This window comes from Neopsephotus bourkii, unplaced genomic scaffold, assembly GCF_033783945.1.
Source record: "Neopsephotus bourkii isolate Nb327-2 ecotype Australia unplaced genomic scaffold, CSIRO-AGI_Nbou_v1 NB_1037, whole genome shotgun sequence".
Taxonomy (NCBI): domain Eukaryota; kingdom Metazoa; phylum Chordata; class Aves; order Psittaciformes; family Psittacidae; genus Neopsephotus; species Neopsephotus bourkii.
In genome coordinates, this window is record NW_026901526.1 from 1,113,341 (window position 1) to 1,138,245 (window position 24,905).

Here is a 24,905-nt window from a genome sequence, read left to right on the forward strand (position 1 = left end):
TACAGCATCAAAGGTGTTTCGTTTGCTCACAGACTTGTTTTGAGATATGCATGTACTCTTTTCATTGCAAGTCTTGCAAATCCTGTCCCCCACAGCTCTGTGGAGGTACCTTTAAAAAAAATGTCCCACAGTTCACACACTCAGGGATCCCAAGAATCTTGGGATCTTTTTGGTACTTGTTCCTTTACCTAGGCAAGTCTGACACATCAGCTCCACGGAGCTTTTGGAGCAGGAGACTGCCTGGAAATACTGCTTTGCCAAGAAGCAGCTTATTCCAGGGAGTTGCATATAAAACAGAATTTATTATTTTTCCCTGTAGAAAGCCCATACTATCAAATCTCCAGCAAGAGAAACAAGTCCTGCCATTAACAGTGTGTCACCTAAGTTGCAATCACCACAGAGGCCATCACAAGGGAGACGGGAACAAAAATAAAGGTAAGGGTAGCTTATTCTTGGCAACATGCATGTGTCTTTCCCTTCTGCCCCCTTCTCAAGTGATAAACAAGGCCCAGCCCATTAGAACAGTACCTCCAGAAGCAGGAGCAAGTCTTTGGAACTAGAAATGCTTAAAATCTCAGGTGCCACTCACATCCCAAGAGTGACAGGGCACATTAAAGTGGTGAAAAAACCTGGATCCCAAAATATCAAGTCCCAGTGGGAAAGGTTACCCACACTTTTCTAGCTAATATGGCAGTAACAGAAGCAATTGTGGGTCTAATTGGAAGAAAGGTGCTAAACAGATAATTGAAATACAAAGAAAAATACAGCATGAGTATTGTGGGTAAAGCAGGAAATTCCTTAAATTCTTCTCTGCTTTCCTCAGGTTCTTCAAGATATTCCTCTTATCTTAATCACTGAGAACAAAGTAAATGCTGAAATCTCTATTCTGTACTCTTAAACAAAATGCATAGTACAGAGACACAAAAATAAAGAAAAAAAGGATCATTCAGCTCCACCTGCTCAGTCTAAGCGCTCACTGGGACATGAAATGGGGACGAATACTATCCAGCCGCCGTGTCAGGATCTCACAGCCTGTATCGGTGACCAGGAGTGTGTGTTCAAACTGGGCAGAGCGCTTTCCATCCCGTGTCACTGCAGTCCACCCATCAGGCCATGTCTCATCTTGCCAGCCACCTGAAAACATAAATGGTGACTTTTGGACTGGTTTGAAGTAAAAGACACAGCTCCCCAAAGAGAAACGAAAAACCTATCAACTGTACCAAATAGAACCAGCATCCTATTCCATCACTACTGAATGGTAAATAACAGTAACCAATTTACTGTACTGCTAAATGGCTCACCTTCACAGATCATTGGCTCAATTGTAAATACATGACCTGGCTTCATGACTCCAACGGCCTTATTTTCTGGAAAAAAAAAAAATAATCATGTTAGAAAAAGTGATCCCACCTTAGTAAATGAATGAATCCATGTCCTAGAATAATACAGCAGGAATACTGTGAATTTAGAAAAGCTCCTCAGAGATGACCTGCTCACTTGTTCATTTTTAATTCTACATTAAGGGCTCCCTAAGTATTTTCCTTCTCCCCCTCCTCCAACACCACAGTATTTACTCAAGGAGTTTAAAATGAATTGCCATCTTTCTCTCCAGTAACTGGAGTCCAACTCCAGTTCTATGAAAACACGGAACAACTGCAATAGGGGAATTTCTGCAGACTTCCATGATGAAAATCGTCATTAAAAAAATCAATACACATAAGAAGCACTTAAGATATTCAGGGAAGGTTTGAAACCTCTTAATTTGTTTCCACTGAACCATTAACTCAAATAAATTGTCCAAATATGATTGTGGTTAAGTAACCCTTTGATGCCATTTATGAAAGACACACTGCCCCCCCTTGTTACTCTGCATAATGGGGTCATAGCAGTGTCAGAGTGAAAATACTGCATGTCTTTAGCAAACATAAAAAGGCAGAGAATTCCAAGGCATCCAGGACAGTAACACCAGAAATTTCCAATGTGATATACACCAAAAATGTTTGTGTGGAGGCACGGGAACTGATGCAGAGCACATCTCTAGGAGTGTAGTTTGACTGAAGAAAGGCTTCATCCCCTTTCAAAAAGCCTTTTACTTACATATGGAAATGGCATTATAGGCCTTCTAAGGATAGAAACATTTGCCCATTCATGTCAGACAAGGATGTTTAAGGGATTAGCTGAGAATTCAGGCAAAAACATTGAGCACTTACTCAGTACAGATGAGAGCTAACGCTATCCATTAGTGTAGGCACAATTGTCTAAATATCTGATAAATTCACCATATTTAGGTTCATAAAGCATGCAATGGTCTAGAGTTCAGCAAAACTTATTTCATGAATGCAAAAATGCTACCTTAATGGCTGTCAGGTAACATGCTACTTTGTTTGAATAAAACAGTAAATTGGGGGCATTCAACGCAAACCACTTCTTGTCTACAGGACAACTTGAAGGGAATGAATACTCACTGGCATAATGTGGCACGTTAGGGGCCGTATGGAAAAGTTTGTGGATTCCATGCCCACAGTAGCTCCGAACCACTGAAAATCCATTTGCTTGAGCATGTTTCTGAATAATGTTTCCTAGTTCTCTGTACCGAACACCGGGTTTCACTGCAAAATTAAAGAGAGGGATGCAAATTTATAATGCTTGCTTTCAACCTAACTAACCAAACACCATGCTCACAGCTTGTGCGGCAATCTGTTCTAGAATGCAACTTCCTATCATCACTTAATCCACCAAGTACAAAAGTGAGTGCAGTAATGTGGGAGAGGGAGGAAAATGTCTCTTGTAAAAGAGAAAATGAGAGAATAAGAAAACTCCTTCACAAGAACTCTACTTTCTTCCTTTTGTGGATATAAGTGCTCATATATTAAAAAGACACCGAAGTTTGGAACTAAAGACAATGAAAGGCTTTCAAAGTCCTTGCTCATTGCAGGGGGTTTGGGCTAGATGACCTTTGAAAGCCCCTTCCAACCCAAACTGTTCTATGATTCTATGAAAGTACTTGGTAACTTCTCATACTAATAGTTGCAGTGCTTTGTTCAATGAATGCATGAACTCTATTTCAGTACAAACTTATCTCTCTACTAATATGTGAAAAGTGTACACAGATAAAGAGGTAAATGATTATACGTGAAGAACCAAGAAGGGGAGAAAACAAAATGGGTATCTCTACTCTGCAAGATTTTTACTGGCAACATTGCAGCAAATAAGAACGTTCACATGTAGGGCTAACTTTTTAGGAAGCCTTAAAAGTTAAGAGCTTGAAACAAATGAATACTGTGTGAAAGAAATCACTTTGAGCACTTGGACAAGGGAGTAATAATGCCATAAAAGCAACAATGCCTCCTCCATCAGCCAATGAAGATGCATACCAAAAGCAACCTTGAGCCACTAAAAAATAAAGAACGTAAACGCTATTTCATGATCATTCACAACTCCCTGAATGCATGCTGTTCCTTCAGGAGCCAGATGTAGTGTGGTTATGTGGAGCATCTTAAGCAGAGTTCACATACACAGCTAAAACTCCGTAAGAACAAAGCCACTTAGTAAAATTCTCTGCTAACTTAAACAACTACAACTTAAATATGTAAGTTGAATTTACGGAAAATAAAGAAATTTAGATTACTAGAATGTGCAAGCTTTTCCCAAAATAATTAAAAAATTAAAAAGACAGGGTGAGAAAGACAGGAAAAGTCAATCTGTTGTTTTTATGCTACTAGTTGTGAAGCACCATCTTCTTCAGGCCTAACAATATCAAGCAACTCATCTCAAAGCAGCAAGGAGCCCTCTGCTTCTCTCTCATAAAACTCTCCTAGTGAGAGTTCTGCTGGTACAGTGCCAAGAAATTAAGATGGTTTAAACAGGGGATAGGCAACCTTTTGCAACAGAGCCAGGACACTTGCTGCCAGAATTCCTACTAACAGGGAATGTCTAACACCCATTAGAACCTGCTACAGCATCTAGAAAGCTGGTGAAGTTACACTGAGAGTTTAAATCTTACTATAATTAACACGAAGGTGGATTTCTGTCCTAGTTTATACATCAGGATATGAAAGATGACACATGTAACGTTTGCTATAAGAATAAAGTACAGGAGTAAAGATAAACATTATTCTGATTATCTCTGACAAACAAAGTGGCTATTTTTTAACAGTAATCCCACATAAACAGGTAATTTATGTTCTTCACAGCTCAACTCTGCAGTTCTTTCTTGATCACACAATGGATATGCAAGGTATCATTCACATGGATTTGTCTTCTCAGCTTGGCTAGCCATCTCCAAATTATTAACCAAAGTAAGCTACTATAGTATTTTTTTTCATTTATTTTTGATTAAATGCAAGTTTAAAGACTTCAGATCTAGCACCTTAAACTTCAGTCTTCAAAGGCCTTGAAGTAAGTAAATTTTACTGGGGATTTTAAAAACCTGCAGGGTATAAAAAAATACAGATAATACAAATATTTCCAGGCATTTGGGAGATTTCTGGTTTCTTTTCTCCATTTGTCTAAGAGAACATAGTATATTCCTTTGTGAATGAAGCTGAACATGACATTCTTTCTATCTCATGGTATGTCTCAGTGAAGCTGCCCTGACATATCTAAGCAACACAATTGAAGTTCTGTGGGTACTGAAGGATATAGATCTGTCTTTTCTTGCATAAAGTTGAAAATGAAAAGCTTGTAATTAGCTTTATAAAATAACCATCAAGTTTGGAAGGGACAGAGATATGTTTAAATGTTCAGAGAGTTTTTTTGCCTTATCGGCTCATTGTGCAACATTGTTCAATACTTTGATTTTCCAAACACACTTTGTTCTTCACATTCTCTAAACAACTTGGTTCGAGGATGTTTTATTCATCTAACAGTCTAAAAAGGCTGTTTCCATTTAAGTATCATCATATGTGGATCAGCTGAACATCAATTACATTTTCCTTGTCAACCCACATTACAAGTAAAAGTTGCAACACCACCCACAGAACTGTGCCATTTGAAGAATCACTGTATTATACATCATTTGCTGGTGACACACACTAACACTTCCGTGTCCTACAACAGAAGTCACTCCCCATAGTAGCAAACAGGAGCATTCACGGTTGAGAATTGAAACCAAAATGCTTCAGGCCCTCTCCAAAGGGTTTACCTGAATCAATGGCCTGCATTAGGCACTCGTAAGTTGTTTGGACAAGCTTCCTTGCACCCTCATCAACTTCTCCAACATAAAATGTCTCGTTCAGATCTCCATGGTAGCCATTACGATAGACAGTAATATCCACTGCAAGGAATATCAGAAATACTGCAATATTAGCACTGTATTTCTCACTTCGTCTCTTGATTTGTGAAAGAACTTCCATGCATGTTTAGAGTAGTTACACCTTTGCAAAAACTGTAATGCTAAAACCCACTGCTTCCAGCCAAGAAGGTAACATTTCTTCAACACTGAATACACAGCAACTTTTCCAGTAATATTCTTGACTAAGAAAAATACACCAAATTACTTAGAACTTTTTCTTTTCTTCTTTCAAATGAAAGAATTTAAGCATTTAGTATCAGGCAAACAGCAAGAATGAGAAGGGCATGCTTAAACAACCAAGGTTTAGAAGAACATATAGTAAGAGTTTAGAATTATGTTGCAGTAAAACTCGTTTGCTTTGTGTATAAAGTTGGTTGTAAACTGAAAGTGATATAACTCAAGTCTTGAAAAATAGCAGCATAAGTAATTTCAATGAGAAAAAAAAAGCTTTTTTAGTTTAACTCATTACAAAAAAAGATACACTTTTTTTTTTGTTAAGAACATCCATACAAGATGCTTGCTACAAGTAGTCTTTTTACAAAACATGGGAACAGGCTTACCAGTTTAGAAACAGCTGACAACTATTTTAGTATCCTGTCTTTTATAGCAGACAAGTGAAACATTAGTCATCATATATAGCAAACACAAGCAAAATATTCTAGATTTGCATATTGAGTTGACTTCCTGTGGTAGAATGGGCATTTCTGTGTTTATCAGGCTTTTGTCAGTATCCTGGTAGGTCTAATAGCTGTACCAAAACCACTAGCCCTCACTGGTACACAGCCATGATGGAAACTGTACTGGGCAATAACACTTTAGGAATATGTTGCATGAGCCCCTTAGAGAGACCAGTACAGCTTTGACAGGAAAATGTGGGGCAAAACCATTGGTGTCAGCAATAAATCTGTACTGGCAACGTTTAAGAATGAAATTAACACTGCACAAAACCAATCCTGCCTGCTGTGGATGTGTGCACATACAGGGTTACACTATACTCACTGCAGGATTGTGCGGGACTACTGGAGTATTACCTAGTAACTAACAACAGGACCCTAGTAACTCATCCAAGTAAGTTTCTTGTGAACCGTCTATCAGAGCTCCTTCGCACAGTGTCCAGAATACTTGCTGCAAAGAGGCTGTCTCAACAGGACATGTGATTACTAGACTTTCTCTTGACATTACCAGATTTGGCCAGAACATCTCACTCACTTGTAGGTATATGAGCTTTAAGAATCTGCTCCCAGGGAACAATATGATTAAATGTTATGATGCCTGCTCAGAGCACAGTGTTGGATTAGACATCACCTGCCAGTACCTTTTGGGTGACATTTTCCTGTGATACAAAAACCTGTTTTGGACTCTGACATGGCCACCTTTTCCTTCCAGCAGGCAAAAAAATTTTAAGTAAAGAGAAATATGGGCACTTCCCTCTATTGTTCACTGGGCACATTCCCTCTAAAGCACTTTTTCTGTCTCCTTTGAGCCGTGTTTTATTCCTTATTATAAAGTGGCTTTTGAGTCACTTCCTTACAAAAAGAAGCCTACAAGACTTGGAAGCCTTTTGAACCCATGGGGAAGGGATGTTCTACCCATAAGATGGGGGCCATTTTGTAACAAGACCTACAAAAGAGTAAGCTAGTTGTTCTTCATCAAAAGAAAGCAGAAGGCTCAAAGCTTGGGCAAATGCAGTCAAGGCAGGGATGTGAACAATGGTATGACTAAACCCTTTTATAAAAGGCATTATATACAGCTTTGGCATGCAAATAGTGGAGAGGTAAGGCACCGTATAGATGAAGCCAACCTAGTAAACTCAGCTAGGCTTCTCAGGCGGCCAGCAATGCCAGAAAAATTGGCAACAACAGAGCTGTGCAAAGGCACCATCTTTGAAATTAAAAAAAGATAAAGGAGCCTTGGCCAAATGGTTACATGAACACTACAGCTGAGAGCTATCAGCCTGACCTAGAAACGGGCAACAATCATGAGGCTCATTCTGAAGAGACTTAATAGCTCTTATTGCATGTCGATACACACCCAATATCTGACAATCTAAAAGAATTCCAACCTGCTTCTAGAGATAGGCCAAACCTTAGGATACACTGGGTATTTGTTTACACATAAGTGAAAAGCAAACCAATGCAATAAAAAAAGCTGCAAATGTTTCTACAAAACCAATGTCATTAGTTTTTCATGACAAGCAAAGAAAAAATGAATGTGGAAACAGAAAATGGTCAAGTAATTTAAGTATTCCTTATCACCCAAGAAGGTGTAAGTACCTTGAGTACCATGAACAAAATGAAGCTAGTACTGTCAGGTGACAAAATGCTCAAGAAAAGTGTATGTTTTTAATATGTACCTATACAGCACCTCACCATTAGGATCCTTACAGTCATGACAGTCATCATGTCTGTAGCAAAATCTTAAGGATCTAGAGCCATCTAATTAAGAATTCATGCAGAACTAATCCCATTCAATAATTCAATATAAAATTTATTCACTATTTATGCAGTCTGGAACAACTGGAGCCTACCCCACAAGTGGAATACTCAGGTAGTATACTAATGCACAGATCAGGGTATAAGTATTCTAAAGCTCTTAAAATGAACCAAACTTTTAAAATTCTTTTATTAAAATCATTGATTTAAATATATGAAGAACAGAGGTTAATTTGTAAATGAGAACAAAAGCCTCTGCTAGTGAAACCTCATCTTACTGCATGGTTTAACTGAATAAAAGGTAGAAATGGTGAAGGTTAATTTTCACAGCACTTACCATTAACTATATCTCCCTCCTGCAATGGCCTCCTGTCAGGAATTCCATGACAGATCACTTCGTTCACTGACGTACAACATGACTTTGGGAAATTATAATAATTCAGAGGGGAAGGATAGCAATTCCTTGCGATACAAGCCTAATTTAGAAAATACAATTTATACTTTACATTAGTCAGTTTTGTACAAACAGATGCACAATGGCTTTACAGTAAGAATGACAAGTTAAAATGCAGTGACCCTTGGAAAAGATTCTTCAAGCATTTTTTTAATGTTACACTATTTTGTTATGCTTTGCATTTCTTACAGGAAGACAGTAAAGAGTTTAATTTTGTTTCTACTCATTTTTATATTCAACTACAAATGCTAAAATATTCAGGTCTAAAATAATGCATAAAATACTTATCCAGCTAAAAAACTGAATCATTTTCAATGACTTTTTAAGCACATGGTCTAAGTACCTTTGCAGAAAACACAAGTTAGACATTTAGCACCACTCTTTCACCCCTAGCTTTGAGACCTTAAACTGTGTCTTTTGCACTCCCTCTGATAACCTTTTGGAGATGTTTGCAAAACTGATACATACATTTTATACATACTTCTATATACATGTGTCTACACACTCTGAGACATACGGAGCAGTTCTGGAATACTGTGTTAACTTTTTCCATTTAAAAACAAAGGGTAACATTTTAAGACTGTAAATTACCAATTGAAGAGATTGGTCATTGTCAGCCATCTGCCATGCAAAGGTTTCCAAGAACTGCTGAGGAGGGGTAACACCATTTAAACTACTAGTTGCCCACATTACACATTATGTATAAGTAAATAGTTTAGGGTTTAATGCAGTTCAGCCGAAACCTGTGGCCCAATCAAACCAGAGTAAGTTCTTTATAATCTTGGCTCAGCAGCTGCAAATGCTTATCTGCATGTCTGTTCTAAAAAGATCAGCAAGCAGAAAGCTCTCTAACAAACTTATCTATAATCACTGCCTTCCCCACAGTGCACACAAGTATCCCCAATTATCAGCTGACACGCTGCACAGAGAAGAGAGCCAAGAGAAATAAAAATTACTCAATTCAAGTATCTATGAATAGATAAGAGAGGAAAATACTCGAATATATTTCATTTCAAATACTTCACTGGACTGGGCTTTAGTTTGCGTGACTGCATCAAACATCTTGTTTCAATTCTCTCTGAGGCTCCTCACTTCCGATTCCCAGTCATAAATAATTAACCTTTCTCCTCTGTACGTCTTACCCAGCACCACAGAGGACACAACATTCATGGCCTACATGTGATGTTCTTTATATAATGGTATCTTTGGAGCAAAAACGTTTAGAAAAAAGAAAATTATATAATGTTAACCAAGAAAACAGGTGAGGAAGCAGAGAGAACCTGAAGCTGGAAATCACAGAAGGAGCTGATACAGAGAGGCACCCAGGAGTTCCTAGCTCATTTTGAACCTACACATATTTCTAACGTCCATACTCCAAAATGGGAAACAGTTTAAAAAAGGTAATTCATGCAACTACAAAGAAAACCATGCAATACCAACACAAAAAGAAAGAGAGAAAAGAAAGCACTTATAAATGCTGAAAGAACAATAAAATAATCTTACTAAATGGACAGCGTGATCAATTTCTTCAGTAGTTACTCCTGCTTTCACCATCATGGCAGCAACATCCAATACCTCTCTAGCAAGCTGCAAACCAAACAAAAGTACTGATGTAAAATAAGACCAAAAGTACTAACGTAAAATAAGACCAACACTACTTCCTAGACAATTAACTATCAGTTTTCTACACCACCACCAAGAATGCTAGAAAAGCTGGGCACACTTGGCCTCTACAAAAACTTTCAGATGTTTATGGGTTATATTACTAAGCCACATCTGTGAGATTTGAAAATCCTCTGACTAAAATTTGGACCACAATTACCTAGGGTACCATAATCTTAACTCAGACTACCTGAACACATTTCAGTGTTTGACTTTATGCACAAGAAACTGATTACAATTGAACAGCTTTTCTTCAGTAATTGTTAGGGATAAGACTCTGTTTCACCTTTTAGTTTTTAGTTAGTACTAACTCTGAGGGAAAAGTTCTGTTCTCATTTACGCATGATACAATATATTCTTAGCAGAAACAACGTTTCAGCCACACGTTATCTCACTGACAAAATAGATAAAAGTTATTATTTCTGCTTGCAAAACAGTTTATTGTGAATTGGGAGTCACAAGGAGAAAAAAAAAAGCAAGAAATACCTATTTTCCCAAACTATTTTTCAGTGCTGAAAAGTGCTTTAAACATTTGTAGGGTCACATGTGCTGTCACAAACTGGTAAAATCACTATGGATTGCTGACAAATAAAGGCACTTCGCCATTAAAACCAAAGCCCCCTTACCCTACACACTACTCGCATCCCTTCTATATCCTCAGATGTGAGTATTTTTATTTGAGAGGTTCCTTTTAAAGCCTGTTCTGATTCAGACATTCCTGAAAAGAAAAAAGGCAGAGGAGAAAAAGAAATAAACAAACCACATTATATGGAGGAGTGATTGTTACACATGTCCAATCAAGGAACTTATTTGGCTTACCAATGGCATAAAAGTACATACATTCTCACTACAGACTAAAGTAATGAACCCACTAAGTCAAAGCATTATCATCATTATCCATATTAATTTGAATTCATAAGCCTTCCACAACATCGTAATGACCGCATGTGCTCAGGATACCTGTTCACTTACTGCATAAAACCATCGCCGCTAGTTAGTCATAACACAACCTTGAAAATCAGACTTACAAGGAAATTATTCTATTCATAGAAAGGTTGTTTTTTTTTCTTAGCTACTTTGAGAAGAACACATAAATGGTTCCCTTCTCCAGTGTCTCCTTCATGCTTTAAAGGCTTTTCAATTAAAAGAAAAATATAAAGCAAACAATGGTACTCCATAATTGTGATTTGCTTTAAGTTACCTAGTGGGTGATCAGCATAGTCCGGTCTCTGAATATAACTTGGCACAGGTCTCGTTGGCGTCTAGATAAATCATGATCAGAGCTGGTTAGGTTGCATAAATACTTATTACAGTCGCAAAAACAGAGACTCATTCAGCAAAATTAAATACAGTGAAATATGGCTAATTACACTAAAAAAAAGTTGTGAAGTATGCAAACACTCCAAAACACATCAAATTTTCTTTTCTTAAAGATTCTCGTACTACTCTTTACCGCTTTCATATTATACATCCTCTAACAGCCAACATCACAGCTTTGGAAAGACTGAACTTTTGTGTGTCAAGTAAATGAGATTGGTTTTATACCGTATTATCCCGTTACACTGTGGTGTTTATTCTGCTATTTTCCAGATGGCAAATGCACTGGTTCCAAAGGCATCCTTCCTCTCTGGTTATTAATGTCTATTAGCAAAATTGCTATTCCTAGTCATCACCCTAGTCATTAGCACTTTTTATTATAGTTTCATTTGCATCAATAATCCTACAGCAGTCAGAAGACAAAAAAAAGCGGTAACACTACTAAATTACTTAGCCAGTGACAGAGCCGAAACACCCTTTCTTCAATGACACTAACAAACACACATAGGCTCAGGCTCTGTTAATCTGTTCTCTAGAGCCTGTGACAGATGGGGAAGACCATAGAGAGGATGCCACAGGGGCAGCATTTCTACCACAGGCCAATTAGAAAAGACAAATGTAAATGAAATGCCATAATTTGGGTAAAAACTTTGGCTCATTCCATGTATAAATTTATACCAATTTTAAAATACAGCTATACTGAGATTGTGTTCTAAATCTAACTTTCAAGGCTCAGAATGTTATTATCTCAGTTACTCTTCACCATTCCAGTGCTGGAGGTCACCACAACCTCTGTTCCTTCAGCAAAGCTGTTCACCAGCTCATTCACCAGATTATTTCAAACCATTTACATAAAATAAACCTTTTTTTAATTCAAAATTAATTTGAGTTTTTCCAAAACAGACTGCTCCATTATTGGTGCGAACAGTAAAGAGCTAGGAGACATCATCTCAACTAGCAGCAGAATACATGTCAAAACATACAGCCAAAAGGCATGAGCTTAAGCCTGTTACTGATGGATGTTACCTCACAGGCACTTCCCCAATTTTAAATATACCAAGAGATAGATGAAGTTAAATCAAAATGAACCACAAAAAAATATGGACAGAGTCATACATGTCCTTGCCATCAGGTTCAGATTGCTTAAGAAGCTTTCCTCTCTTATCTGAAATGTGAAGTAATAAGTCAGGACTGGTCCATTAGTTGCTACAGAATGTAGCAGCAACTGAGTACAGTGGCACCTGTTGCTTACCAGTGGATAGTGTGGCCTGAGTTTACCAGTGTATCGATAACCAGACCAGGGATTTGTGTTAACATCACCTTCCAGGGTCCAAGAGGAAACTTCACGCTTAGCTTTTTCATCTTCTGAAAAGACAAAAAAAAAGGCAGCAGCAAAAATCAGTCCTACTGAGAATAAGAACTGTGGGGTGGAGAAAGTGACTCAGAAGTACATCAGTCCAGATCCGACTCTTGCTGGTGTTTTAGACACTGGTATATAAAAGTGTAAGTAGCAGTCCTCATTTTGTATTGTCCTTAAGTTTTTCACATTCAAAATTCACATCCTGCCAGCTCTATTCAATAGCAAACTGGGGAATGTCAGGACAGCAGTGCTGAATGCACAAATAAAATGTAGTAATTATTTAAGTTGCTCTTCATATATATAGTTCTAAAACCTAGTTCTGTGCATGTTTTCATTCTTGGGGAGAAAGCATATTTCTACAGAAAAAAATTATCCCTTCAATTAACATTCTTGCACTGTAAATTAATTTTCCTTTTCTATAATTCCTCTTAGCATTGAGTGGCAGAAATTACCTGGATAAGAAGGCTTAACAGTATCCAACTATTAAGTTTCAATACATGGCACCCACAGCTCCTCCAGATCTGATGGAGAGAGTGCGGGTGCTGTCACTTCTGCATTTCATAACAGGCAGTGTGTGCACCTTCCAAGATGGTCCCAACCTGCTGGAAGTTCCCAGTTTTTTCAACATTGTGAAATTCATGTCTAGCGTGCTCCAGTGACTAACTTCATTCACAAATAACACAGTCTAATGGTGTAGATTTAAGGTGTTTGCATAAAGGATTGAAGCAAATGGATTGTGAGCATTACCGAAAGGAAAAATATTTACTCGGGAAGAGGAGGCAAGGGTTAAGAAAGAGCACAGCAGCATTAATTGTTAACTCATCTCTGTTTATATCTCATAAGAATTAAGAGATGGCAAAGGTCTGCTGTAGCAAGCCCTAACTTGAGTGCCTTAGAGCCTCTGTGGCTGACAGCTGAGCCATCTGCTCACGTGACATTCAGTTTAGATAAACTGAAAGGAATACTCTAAAAACCAAAAGTTTTAATGAAGCAGTATTTTGGATTCCCTTGAGATGCTTCAGTTTGTTGCATTGATGTCTTGCCAGCTCAGCTTGGGCTCAACAGTTACCCAGGAAGCTAACAAGATCATGGATTTAGTGGAGCTGTAGAAAAAACTGCTGTCAGATAAACAGCAGCAGAAGACTGTACCCCGGGATTACCAGTACTAACAACAAACACTGTTTCATATCCATGCAGGTACAAAGTAACAGGATTCAGATTGCAAGTGTGAACTATGTGACCCCTTATGCTAGGAAGGCAGAAAGAAGGAAAACATTTGTAATTGTCTGTGCTACTCCAACCTAATAACCATGCAACATCTATCATGGAAAACGGAGTTTTATTGGATTTTAGGAAAGGACAATATAAATTACTGGAGGATTTGAATTCCTGCCATGCCACTTACTTTTTATTCCCACCTCCCTTTCAAGCAGGAATTGAAGATGGGCAGGGGAGTGGCAGGGAGGAGGCAAGACTTTGTTCGATTGTTTGGTTTTAAACTCATGGAGTATTTTTACTACTCAGATAAGGGAGAGTCCACCAGTCTACTAGTATTTCTGTGCCACAGCTACCAGCTGTAACTAAGGCATACAGATACTGTTATTGACTTCAACTAAACTCAGCAAAACCCTAGCTATGATACACCCTCCCATGAATGGCTGCATCAGTACACAAAAGCATCTTCCTTTTTTTCCCAAAGGGGTCCACCACCCCAAACATACTAAACACCTACACTCTGACTGGTTTGCTTGCATCCCACCAAGTGTCTTACCACAAAGCCTTCACACAAACCTTTCCCACTTTACTGCCTTTTCTACATTAGGTATCAAAATGCTATGATGGCACAAGCCTGGCAATGCCTTATAATAATGGTTTATTATTCTCCTTGCCCTTTATTTCAGCATCCCTTTTTCTTTGTTCACACACCTAGCAATGTAGCTTGAAGAATGCTTTACACAAAAAGAAAAGGGAATGGAAACAGACAGAGCTGTATCACTGCGTCCAAAATTTTACATAGATCCTTAAGAGTATCAGGAGCTGGACAAAATTTCAGATATGTGGAATCCAGTGCCATATATCTTGGAAACACCCATACCATTCTTAGACACAGAATCACAGAACAGTTGAGGTTGGAAGGGACCTCTGTAGGTCCTCTATACCCCCTGCTTAAGCACAGCCATCTACAGCTGGCTGCACAGGAAAAAACAAATTCAAAACATTATTAAAATGGATTTTAAAAATGTACTTACTTGCTTTCTTGTGTAATAACTTGTGAGTAGCCCAGCTTCCCTTAAAGCATTCCTAGAATTGCAAACAAAATATATACATTATGTATGTTTAAGTAGCATTATCCTAGACAGACATAACATCCCCATAAGAGAAGCATCTCTGTTTTAAAAGAAAACTAGAAGGCAGATTTTATTAACCCTTGCAGCAACATGCACTTAATGCTGCTGTAACTGCTAGTCTCAACAATATAAAATACTACATTCAACAGCTTATGAGCCAGAACAGACAGAAAGCAGAGCCAAACAGATGCACCCATCACAGTAAAACACACTGATCTAATCCTATCTACTAAATATTGTGCCTTTATCGCTTTAATGAGTAACTAAACACCACAGTTGTTCTGTGTTGGCTGAAACACAGAGTCTATCCCCATACCAGATCTGACAGCACTGCAGTTAGCAGGATGGTCCTCCCTTGGCTCCTGCAAGAAGCCATCTTCTCTCACTAATTGCATCCTTCTGTCTTCTTTCCCAGCACAGGAAAGCAACAGAGGCCAATCACCACAACCACAAGGGAACAAATAAACCGGGGGGGGGGGGGGGGGGGGGAAGAGGGGTGGGAAGTGAGGGCTACTGAATGGAAATAGGAAATTAAACCATAATAAAGTTTAAATGGAAATCAAGACAAGAATGACTGTGAAGGAGGAGCTCGACTTTTTCTCTTCTGTCCAAGCACAAGTAGAGCAGCTCATGTGACAATCAGCAAAGGGGCAGATGGAGATGGCTGGCAGCTGGAGGAGACTGAAAAAAGACTAAGATGAAGACATGAAAAAAGGAGAGATTTAAGAAGACAAGCTGCAGAAGGCAGCGTTAAAGGTAATCCTTTAAGGTGCTAATTAGGAAATTACTTGGGCTTGTAGCAGAAAGTCTAATTCAATGGCTATGTGCACTCAAAACAACCATTAGAAAACAGCTAATTCCAATCATTTACAATAACAGCTGAATTTCTGACAAAAGAAGCAGTAAGCAAACTGTTTTGCTTTATAAGGAAAGACAATACTAATGCTGAATCATCACTCTAAAACTACCATCCAGAGCCAACAACTAATTCAAACTAATGTATACAACACTCAACCAGCACAAGGCAGCAGATCTGTAAACTACGCGTGATGTGTAACCCCTGCTTCTGGTTGCTACTGAGAAGTCTTGACTGTCTACTCCTGCAGACTCATCTCCCCATCTTCTTGTTAGTCTTGCAACCAGTGGTTATCAAACTGTACCCACAAAAACACAGTGAAGTGATGCACAAGAATACCTATATTCAGAGAAAGCCTCTGGTGTGCTGTTCCACTCATTACCCAAAGCAGCTGTTTGTCATCCTTCTCCTACACCACAGAATTAAAGCCACCATATTCTCTGGACTGGTACTCAACATGCCATGGTGCTACATAATCGTCTGGGCAACAAAAGGCCTTGAAACCGACACTCTGGATTACCAGAGAGAACATCTTTCTGAACAAGCAGCAGGAGGTTTTGCTGTCCCACTTGTATAACTCGCTTCATACACAGACCTTTGTGCTGCATTATGATCTGGTTTTGTTGGAGAGCTGGGAGAAAAGGAGCAGGAGCTGAGGCCTATTTTAAGAAAAATAAAAATGCTAAAAATCCTATTTCAAGGACATTGGAAGCATCAGTATGGTTTTAATACCCTTTTAAACACCAGGCCTCTGTTCTGAAGGAGAAGGATTATACAACCAAGCCTTAAAGCAGCTACCAAGTCTACAAATCTAGATTCCACTTCCTGGGATACAAAAGAGCATTTTGGGAATGAATACATACATCAGCTGCGGCAATTACTGGTTTTAGTTCATTCTCTCCCCTTCCCCATGCAATTTTGAGGTGTATTCTCCAAGGCCATTCCCTTCTCCGACACCAACAGTCTCTCCTCTTTGCAGGCCCATAACCTGAAAACACCAGGCAAACGCCGCACCACTGGCAGTATCATAACCCAGCAGGCTCCTCTTTGGCTCTTTATTTCCTGCAGCTGTAAACAACTGAAGAGAATCCAACATAAGGCTGCCATATGTCTGAGTCTTCCCAAACATGTTCCCCAGATTTTACTTGCCCTCTGTTTCCAGAGGAACAGCAGCTCCATCAGAATTGCTACAAGCATTGCTCCAAACAAGCTGCTGTACACCAAGACATCCCAGACACGTGCACTATACGCACATCCATCAATTGCAACAAGTACACACAGCAAGTCTGAAGCATTTTTCTAAGCACATGCAGTGTACAGCCAATGAGTATCTCTGTCTTGATCTGACACTTTTGGAAGGCATTCAAAGGATATGCTGCACATCCACCTACAACCCATATATTTTGTGTAGGATCAGCCATATGCTTCCTGTAAGCATCGGACTTACAGGGTACACACAAACTATTTATATTTAACAACTTACTGCACAAGCACTTCACTGCACACACCTGCAGAGCTCTGCCTTGGCAATTCCAGATAAAAATATGGCAGCTGTCATCTCACAGGCTGGAGAATCATAGCTCTGGCAACAAAGCACTACCAATGTACCACTGCATATTGCATAAACCCTCACCTTCTATACAGCAGACTTCCTGACAAGCCATGGAGGAAAGCCGCTCTTTCTCTCCATCTGAGCCACTTTCTGGAGAATTTTCTGGAAAAAAAATCTGCTTTTCACTGAGCCTTCTCCCCTCAGCCTTCTGCTGAGACATTTACTTTAATCTTTCCGTTATCATTCCTGGCTCTAGTGATTGTTACATGTTCCCATGCCATATACAGATCAGGATAGGAAATTTTCAATTATTAAATAAACAAAATTGAGGAAAAAATATCCAGGCTGATTTTAATATCAAAATGAAAATATTAAGAATTATCTTTTCCGATATGGTTTAAAAAAGGAATACATGATCTCACATGGCTGTATTTGAAAACATTAACTAGCTTCAGGGAGAAAGTATACATGAATAATATGCGTTTGGCTTCAAGTTTATTGGAATACTCCTGGATTTGACTTGAAACACTACATTATCCATTAGTATGTCTGATAATAACATCCCCACCCGTCTCACCTACAGCATTTTTGGTTTTATGGCAGCCATTTTTTATATAGCAATCGAGACAGAAGACTTGGAAACACTGAGGAGGGCTTATCAAGAACAGAGGTCAAATATATGACCATAAACAAAGGCAGGGGGAGGAGGGGTAATCTTCCATTTGTTTAGAGCAATCTTGGGTACAACTATTCTGTCACCAAGAAAAACACAACTGTGATTTTTAGACAGAGGTCATAATGTATTTAAACCTTTAACAGCATTTCTGGCTTCAAGCCACACTTAAGCCAGCCCCACTGCTTCGGTGTTTAAAGACAAGCTTAACCCAGTGTTCACCAGAACCTGGGCCATTACCAAAAGGTAACCAAAGGCACAACCAGCATTATGATCTAGAAAGATTCCTCTTGGATCACCTGGTGGAATCCATGTCACTTCTATAAATGATTTTTACCGTAAGAACTTGCCCCAACACGTATTTACTGGTTGGAGTACTGACAGAATCATGCAGCACAACAGAATTTGGTTTACAGTACAGTGCATTTTCTCTACCAACATACCAAATACCTTAGGCCTTTAATTTCTTTCAACCAGTCATTGAAAGAACAAAACCAAACCCCTTAAAACAGTTACTAAGCTACTTAGCAAGGATTTTTTTTTCCCTATATTTACTGTCATCTCTACAGTCATAGGAAAGAGCTTCTTACTCTTTTGGTTCATATATCTACACAACCTGATTAAGAGGTAGAAAAGCCCAGCCAACTGCAAATTCCAGAGGATAAAAGGGTGCTAAATCAACCAAGATTAGGATACAACTGCACTGCTAACCTCTGCATAGCACAGACATAACTAGCTTTAAATAAGCTATCCAAGTACAGGAAGCTGTGCAAGCACCACAACACAGAATCCAAGGCATACTCACTGTGTTTCTGAACTGACTTTGCAAGATAGCAGCTCACTTCAGTTGGCTCTGCCAACTTGTCATCAGCGATTTCCAGCCTTAAGGCTTACACACTTCTTCATGTTGCCCTTCACCTTTGGATTGTGCTGCTTTATACAACCTGGCATTTAACACTGTAAATACACCTATCAGCAGGTACTAAAAAACCACCCCAAGTTACTGAGAACTCAAACTCATGTCCAGTTTCCACAGAACTACCCCTCTCCATTCACTGTGATCATCATTGAGAGCCACCATGCTGAATTTCCAAAAGTACCCATTCTACATGAAAAAAAATAAAAGAACGGGAAAAAACCTACCATCTGGAATCAAGACGGTGGGACAGATTGGCTGTCCCTTTGCATGTCATTATACCCTGAATTCTAACAGGTAAATGTCTAGGAAACAGTGCCAAGCAGTACACTGTATTTAAAATATTCTGAGCAATTATTTTAATAGAACTTTTAAATGTCCGTTCTAATGTAAAATTGTCCCGGGTTTAATCTGAGATGATGTAGTTTTGCTTACCGCGAACTCAATTTTAACCAAACTACCCTGAAGGTATGCAAAACAGAACACAAAAAAAAGAAGCTGAAGTTCACCATTTAGTCTAAGAAAAATATCAGGTTATCAGTGAAATATATATTTAATACAATACAGATTAACTGTACATTTTATCCGTAAATACACATATGTTGAGGAATGCAATTGTTAATACATGTGACCTCTTCTTCATGCTGAACCCTATTCTTGCAGGTGCTGTACAAGCCCACAGAGACAGCCCTTAGCCTGAAAACTCAGTACAGAATTCCCAAACCAGCCGAAGTAGCACACCTGACCAGTCAGTTTTTCAGAAGAGCTGAATACACATTTTCAGATGCAAGTCAAGGGAAGCACCTACAGGCAGCACCTTGATATGAGCAAGGTTGGCTTTCTCCTTTATCTAAAGCCTGATCTCACCCTGAGACTTCTGTGTCCCACATAACAGAGCCCTTCCTTTGAGGGATACACTGCATTTTGCAACTCTTTAGATTTACACAGATACACAAGCAATTTTTGAGACAGGTGGAGGAACAACGGACCAGAGACATTCAAACTGGACAGGCCTTTCAGTATTCTCAACACAGCTCAAAAAGCTGTCTGAAGTTTTACTTTCAGAAAATTACGAGGGCTCAGCATTTGTGCACCAGCAATAACCAGGCATTTACAGCAGACACAGGTATTTATGGTGATTTATAGGCAATTAAAAATGTCAGCTTCCTGGTGAAGGAAATCTGTCGAAAGACCTTCTAGCAGACGGTATCTGCAGAGTGCCAAATGAAACTCTTACGTGTTGCACTTGGATCCAAGCAGCAGGTTTTAAGCCTATTTTAGGCACAGCAAAGAACACTGAACCAAGATGAAATATGGCACTTATGTCCTACAGTCTGACACAGGAGAGGATAAAAAATAGTTTCATACAGGTCCACTGCTCCCTATTCCCCACCTGCAACACAATGAATGCAAAAGGAAACAGCAAAGTGGGGGACAGGACAACACACACTTCTCAGGTTTTTCAACAAATCACCGTGACCTTGAGTATCCAGAGCTGTCAAGGGCCCAGGGCTGAGTACCAGAGAAAATGTGCCTCTCCGAAAGGAGTAAATCGGTATACAGACCCTCTGAGAAAACAAAGCAGCATTTCTTTCCTTTTACTAGAATTTAACAAGCCCCACCTCAAATGGGAAGAGCCCCATTGGTGGGTAACTGTACAATTTGGAGAAATGGTTTCCCTTCAAACACCTAAAACACATGTCCAACAATCGCTCATGTGCAGCAGCTTCACTGTATCATAGGCCCCACTTTCGTCTCCATAACCAGATCACTTCATACACCTAGGCCTCTCTGGGACTGACAACACACAGGTACACAAAGCAGGAAGGGACTGACTTTATAAGAGAATGTTTCCAGCACATGGTTAGAAATAGGTATTTCTGAATTGGGCTGGAGAAACACCCCCACCCTAGCATACAATCCACAGAAAACCTCCAACTACTCTGCTTCATCTGAGACACTTACACAGATATAAATAGCATGAGAGAGGAAGTTTCCACGAAAGCAACATAAAATTATTAATAAGAGATCAATTTACAAATAGAAGGCTCATATAATAGTAGTAACTGGAAATCTCAAGAACAGTTAATACTTTCCCTCTGTTTATCATTCAGCAGCTTACAGAAAGCATAGAAGAAACTTAAATCTTTTGTGTATTTAAACACAGTTTATGTATGCTGTATACAACTGACACAAAAGTGACACATGCATCTATAAAGGCAGATTTCACAATAATAAATTCGTCTTAGAGGAACAATACACTTGAGATGTGATGCTGGGCTTCTGTATTATTTCCACATTCAGAAGATAGACTGAATTACTGTACCTCAAAGTAAGACGATAAACACAAGGAACACTGTAGCAAGTCTCTACAAAAGAGAAAGCAAGACAATGAAAGAAGGTAGCTGGCATTGACAGAACCTGATTTATTAGTCTAAGTGAAGATATTATTAAAGGTTAACAGCAGACAGAATCCCTCCACAGAATATTCCCTCTGCTTACACCTTGGAGCAAAAGGAAGAAAAGTAATGCTGAGGTTCAACACAAAACCTCAGCTCTTCCACTGCTAAAAGCCATCCATTCCCAGTTCAAAATCTCCCTGCTCAGCCAGAACCTGGCTGCCTTGGCCCCCTTTTCACCCATAACCCACAAGCACAACTGTCATTCAACAGCTGTATGCAGTTTTCCAGTGTGCACAACACCCAGAGATAGAACAGTGTTGGCTCAAAGGAATTTCAGAGGATGTCAGATTACTTCAGAGTGTTTTGGGGGCCTGCTGTTGAAGCATACTTTTTGATGCAGAAATGCAGGGGGAAATAAATGACGAGAATAATGCCCTTTCTCAAGGAAAGGAGAAACCCAAATGATCAACCCACTGGGGAAATCACTGTCTTGATACACTCTATCTGAAAAGTTCACTTGAATTCTTTATGTGCAGTGATGAAAAATGATGTTTAGTCAAGGCCAGGTTGGATGGGGCTATGAGCAACCTGGTCTAGTGAAAGGTGTTCCTGCCCATGGCAGGGGGGTTAGAACTAATAACCTTTAAGGTCCCTTCCAACCCAAATCACTCTATGATTCTATGAATCTCCTCACTATACCAAGATTCTCATTCCTATACATCCTGCATTATTTTTTCTTAGCAAACTATATGTTACTACTTACAATTCAAACACACTGCTTCATACTGGTTACCTTTCTACAGTAGTTCACACTTTTCTATTTATTCTTGGCACTGGAGAAAACAAACTCCTACAAATTCAGTTTTAGCTCTGATTGAAGTTTTGGCTGTGTGAACAAGTTATCGTAGGCTTCTGTGTGTCCTCAGACATACACCAGGTAGCTTGTTGCTCCCATCCTGCTCTCAGCCCAGAGTCAGTGCCTGCATACCCCTAGCTATCGCCGCTGCACTCAGTAAGGACGGGTTGACTTTACAGAGTGCTGGGCCACAACAGACAAGCCTGCTCTTTGGCAGCATGCTCCTGGAGCACTGGTGTTTTATGACCCCACTGTGCAAAGCTTTGGGGAAGCTAAACCAGCAAAATAAAAACATCAATGCAACTGCTTTTTCTCCATTAAAAGAAAACTCTAAAGCCCACAGAAGTGGCTCACCAAGGAATCAAGGCCAGCTTAACAGAAGGGGTAGAAACATGCACCCTTGAAGTAAGGAAAAGAACCATGGCAGCTACAGCACAGGCTGTGCTATAATGTGGAGTAACAGCTGAGGCCCACTCACTAGCTTATCTAACAGTTACGTCTGCAATACTACAATGGAAGGAAAACCAACAAAGAGAGAACTCTGGAAAAGTTTCACAAATGCTAACCAGTCCAGTACTGTCTGCTGAAACTTGCTGGAAGTTCAGAGGAAAACTCCTGGCTTTCAAAACTCCTTAACCTGTGGTGTGCTCATTTGGACAGGCAGACAGGTTGTCAGCAGCTCTCACCTATCCTGACCGTGTGGAGTGCTGCGGTGAGTCTCTTCCATCACACATATGAGATGATGGGGAGAGCTGGAGTCGTGGGGCAGCTCTGCAGGAGGTACTCAGGGAGGCTGAAGGTCCTCACTGCAGGCTGAACACGAGGACTGTTCTCTCAGTGCATGAGATTTTTTGCACGTCTTGAAAACAGGCTGCTATTAATTTCTTTCTCTTCTGTAACATGTTGTCCCAAAACTTCTGAAGCACCTTTCATATCTGGGGAATCATTGTGCTTACCTACTTTACTGATGAGGACAGTGAGGGACAGCGAGGAAAAACAGTACACCCAAGGTCACTCAGGAGTAAGATGACTGGGATTCACAGTTCAGTATTTGATTTTCTAGACAGGACAGCCTTACAAGCATGTGGTTGGTTATCCAGCAGTCTCTTTTAACAAGCAAATACATATTTTGGGTAATTCCCCTTTTAACCTTACAACAGTAGCAGATATTTCAAAATAATTAAACCAAATATATAGATGACAAGAATCTCTGCATCCTGTATAAGATTAGCTGAAGTTAGAGATGGGACAGAGTGGAGTGAAGATGTTAGTAGAACTCCTCACATAAGATTGTTTAATCTGTTAACAAATGGCTTTGTCATCATGAACTAGTATCTGTATGTGCTGAAGATGCATTTATGATGAGGTTTACATCAGACATGTCAAAACGGGTAGTAAAACACAACGTGAATCCCACAAACCAGCCGTAAGCACCACACAGGAACTAAACGTACAGAACTGTAAGAACACTTTTGAGTTGCAGTTGTTCTAGTTAGCACTGACTACCAGCATCTGGCACCAGAGACTTCAGGGGAAAGTACCAGAAACCGTGCTGTGGGTGTGTTATGTGCACGTGGGAAGTCTTCTCCCAGCCCCATTCAAACTATAACTATCAGCGTACACCCTGACTCAGAAAAACACCATCCAACTAGTAAGTTAATTTTATCCTTAGCTTATGTGACTGAATGATTTTAAGTTTACCTACAGTCAAGATTTTACCCTGAACTGTAATTCTGACAGCGAAGTTCACCGTTAATCTCCAAATTAAAACCCACGTACCTCATCAGTGTTGACGGACGTTACACATACAAGTTCAAAGCACAAGGCCATGCATTTTAATGTTTTTGAAAAAACAAACTACAAACCCACTCAACAGCCATCAGACAGTCCTTTCTATTTAAGTTAAGGACCAAACTACATTACCACTGCGGTAATAAGTGAAGGTAGCTGAGGCCTACAGAGTGTGTTTAACAGGAGTTGATGGCTGTGTGACAACTGGCCTAACCTGAGTTTCCCTGTTCAGTACCCTTAAAGCAACATATCTAAAGGCATAAAAAAAAGGAGGTGCAGCGAGTAATTTTTCCAGAACCTCGTATTTAAAGGAAAAGGAGAATCCGTTTTCAAAGCAACAAGTTTATCAAAGACAAGCAACTCCAGAGCCAGAGCTGATGCAGACACAGAAACGCACACACTGGAATTTGATGAGCCCGTCTCATTTTGTCCCACTAAGCCTTTATTTTTAATGGACACACACACACACACACATCACCCAAACCTTCAGGCCGAGGACAAGCCACGCACCCCTCACTACCGCCCCGTCCGCTCGGAAGCAGCCAAGTCTCGCACTGCCCCAGCCCCGAGGGGTAACCGCCCCACCCGTGGCCGCGGGCCCGGCACCCCCAGGGCTCCAACTCGTCCCCCACCGTGCGGAGGAACTTTCTGTAGGCACAGACGGCGGACCCAAGGCTGGCAGGGCGGTAATGCCGGGCACGCCGGGCCGCGGATCAAAACCCGGCCCGCAGCGTGAGGAGGACAGGCGGGCACCCCCACGGGCGAGCTGGGAGAGGAGCCTAGTGGCCTCACCTGAGAGCAGAAGTAGGAGCCTTGGATGCCCAGCTTGAGGCAGGTCGGGCACTGCAGCTTGGCCTCGCTGCTGCAGCCAGCCGTCTCGCAGACGCGGGTCTCCACCGCCGCCATGCTGCCGGGCTGCCACAGGCGCGGCGAGCGGCGGGGGAGGAGCCGCCGCCCGGAGGTGCCGCCGGCTGGGGCGGGCGAGCGGGCGGG

General features: G+C 40.2%; 1 protein-coding gene across 2 annotated transcripts; it reads right to left on the minus strand.

Moving 5' to 3' along the window:
- On the minus strand, positions 1-24,905 carry METAP1 (methionyl aminopeptidase 1). Of its 2 annotated transcripts, none has more exons than XM_061360937.1 (11): positions 24,705-24,905; positions 14,768-14,819; positions 12,411-12,520; positions 11,043-11,103; positions 10,468-10,559; positions 9,683-9,766; positions 8,063-8,201; positions 5,144-5,275; positions 2,466-2,609; positions 1,302-1,367; positions 1-1,134 (listed from the first exon to the last, which is right to left on the minus strand). In XM_061360937.1, exons 1-11 carry the CDS (start codon positions 24,816-24,818, stop codon positions 974-976), a joined length of 1,155 nt encoding a protein of 384 aa, XP_061216921.1. In that variant the 5' UTR covers positions 24,819-24,905; the 3' UTR covers positions 1-973. The 2 variants fall into 2 exon arrangements, with proteins under 2 accessions (XP_061216921.1, XP_061216920.1); XM_061360936.1 differs by having other exon boundaries at positions 12,411-12,523; positions 24,705-24,904.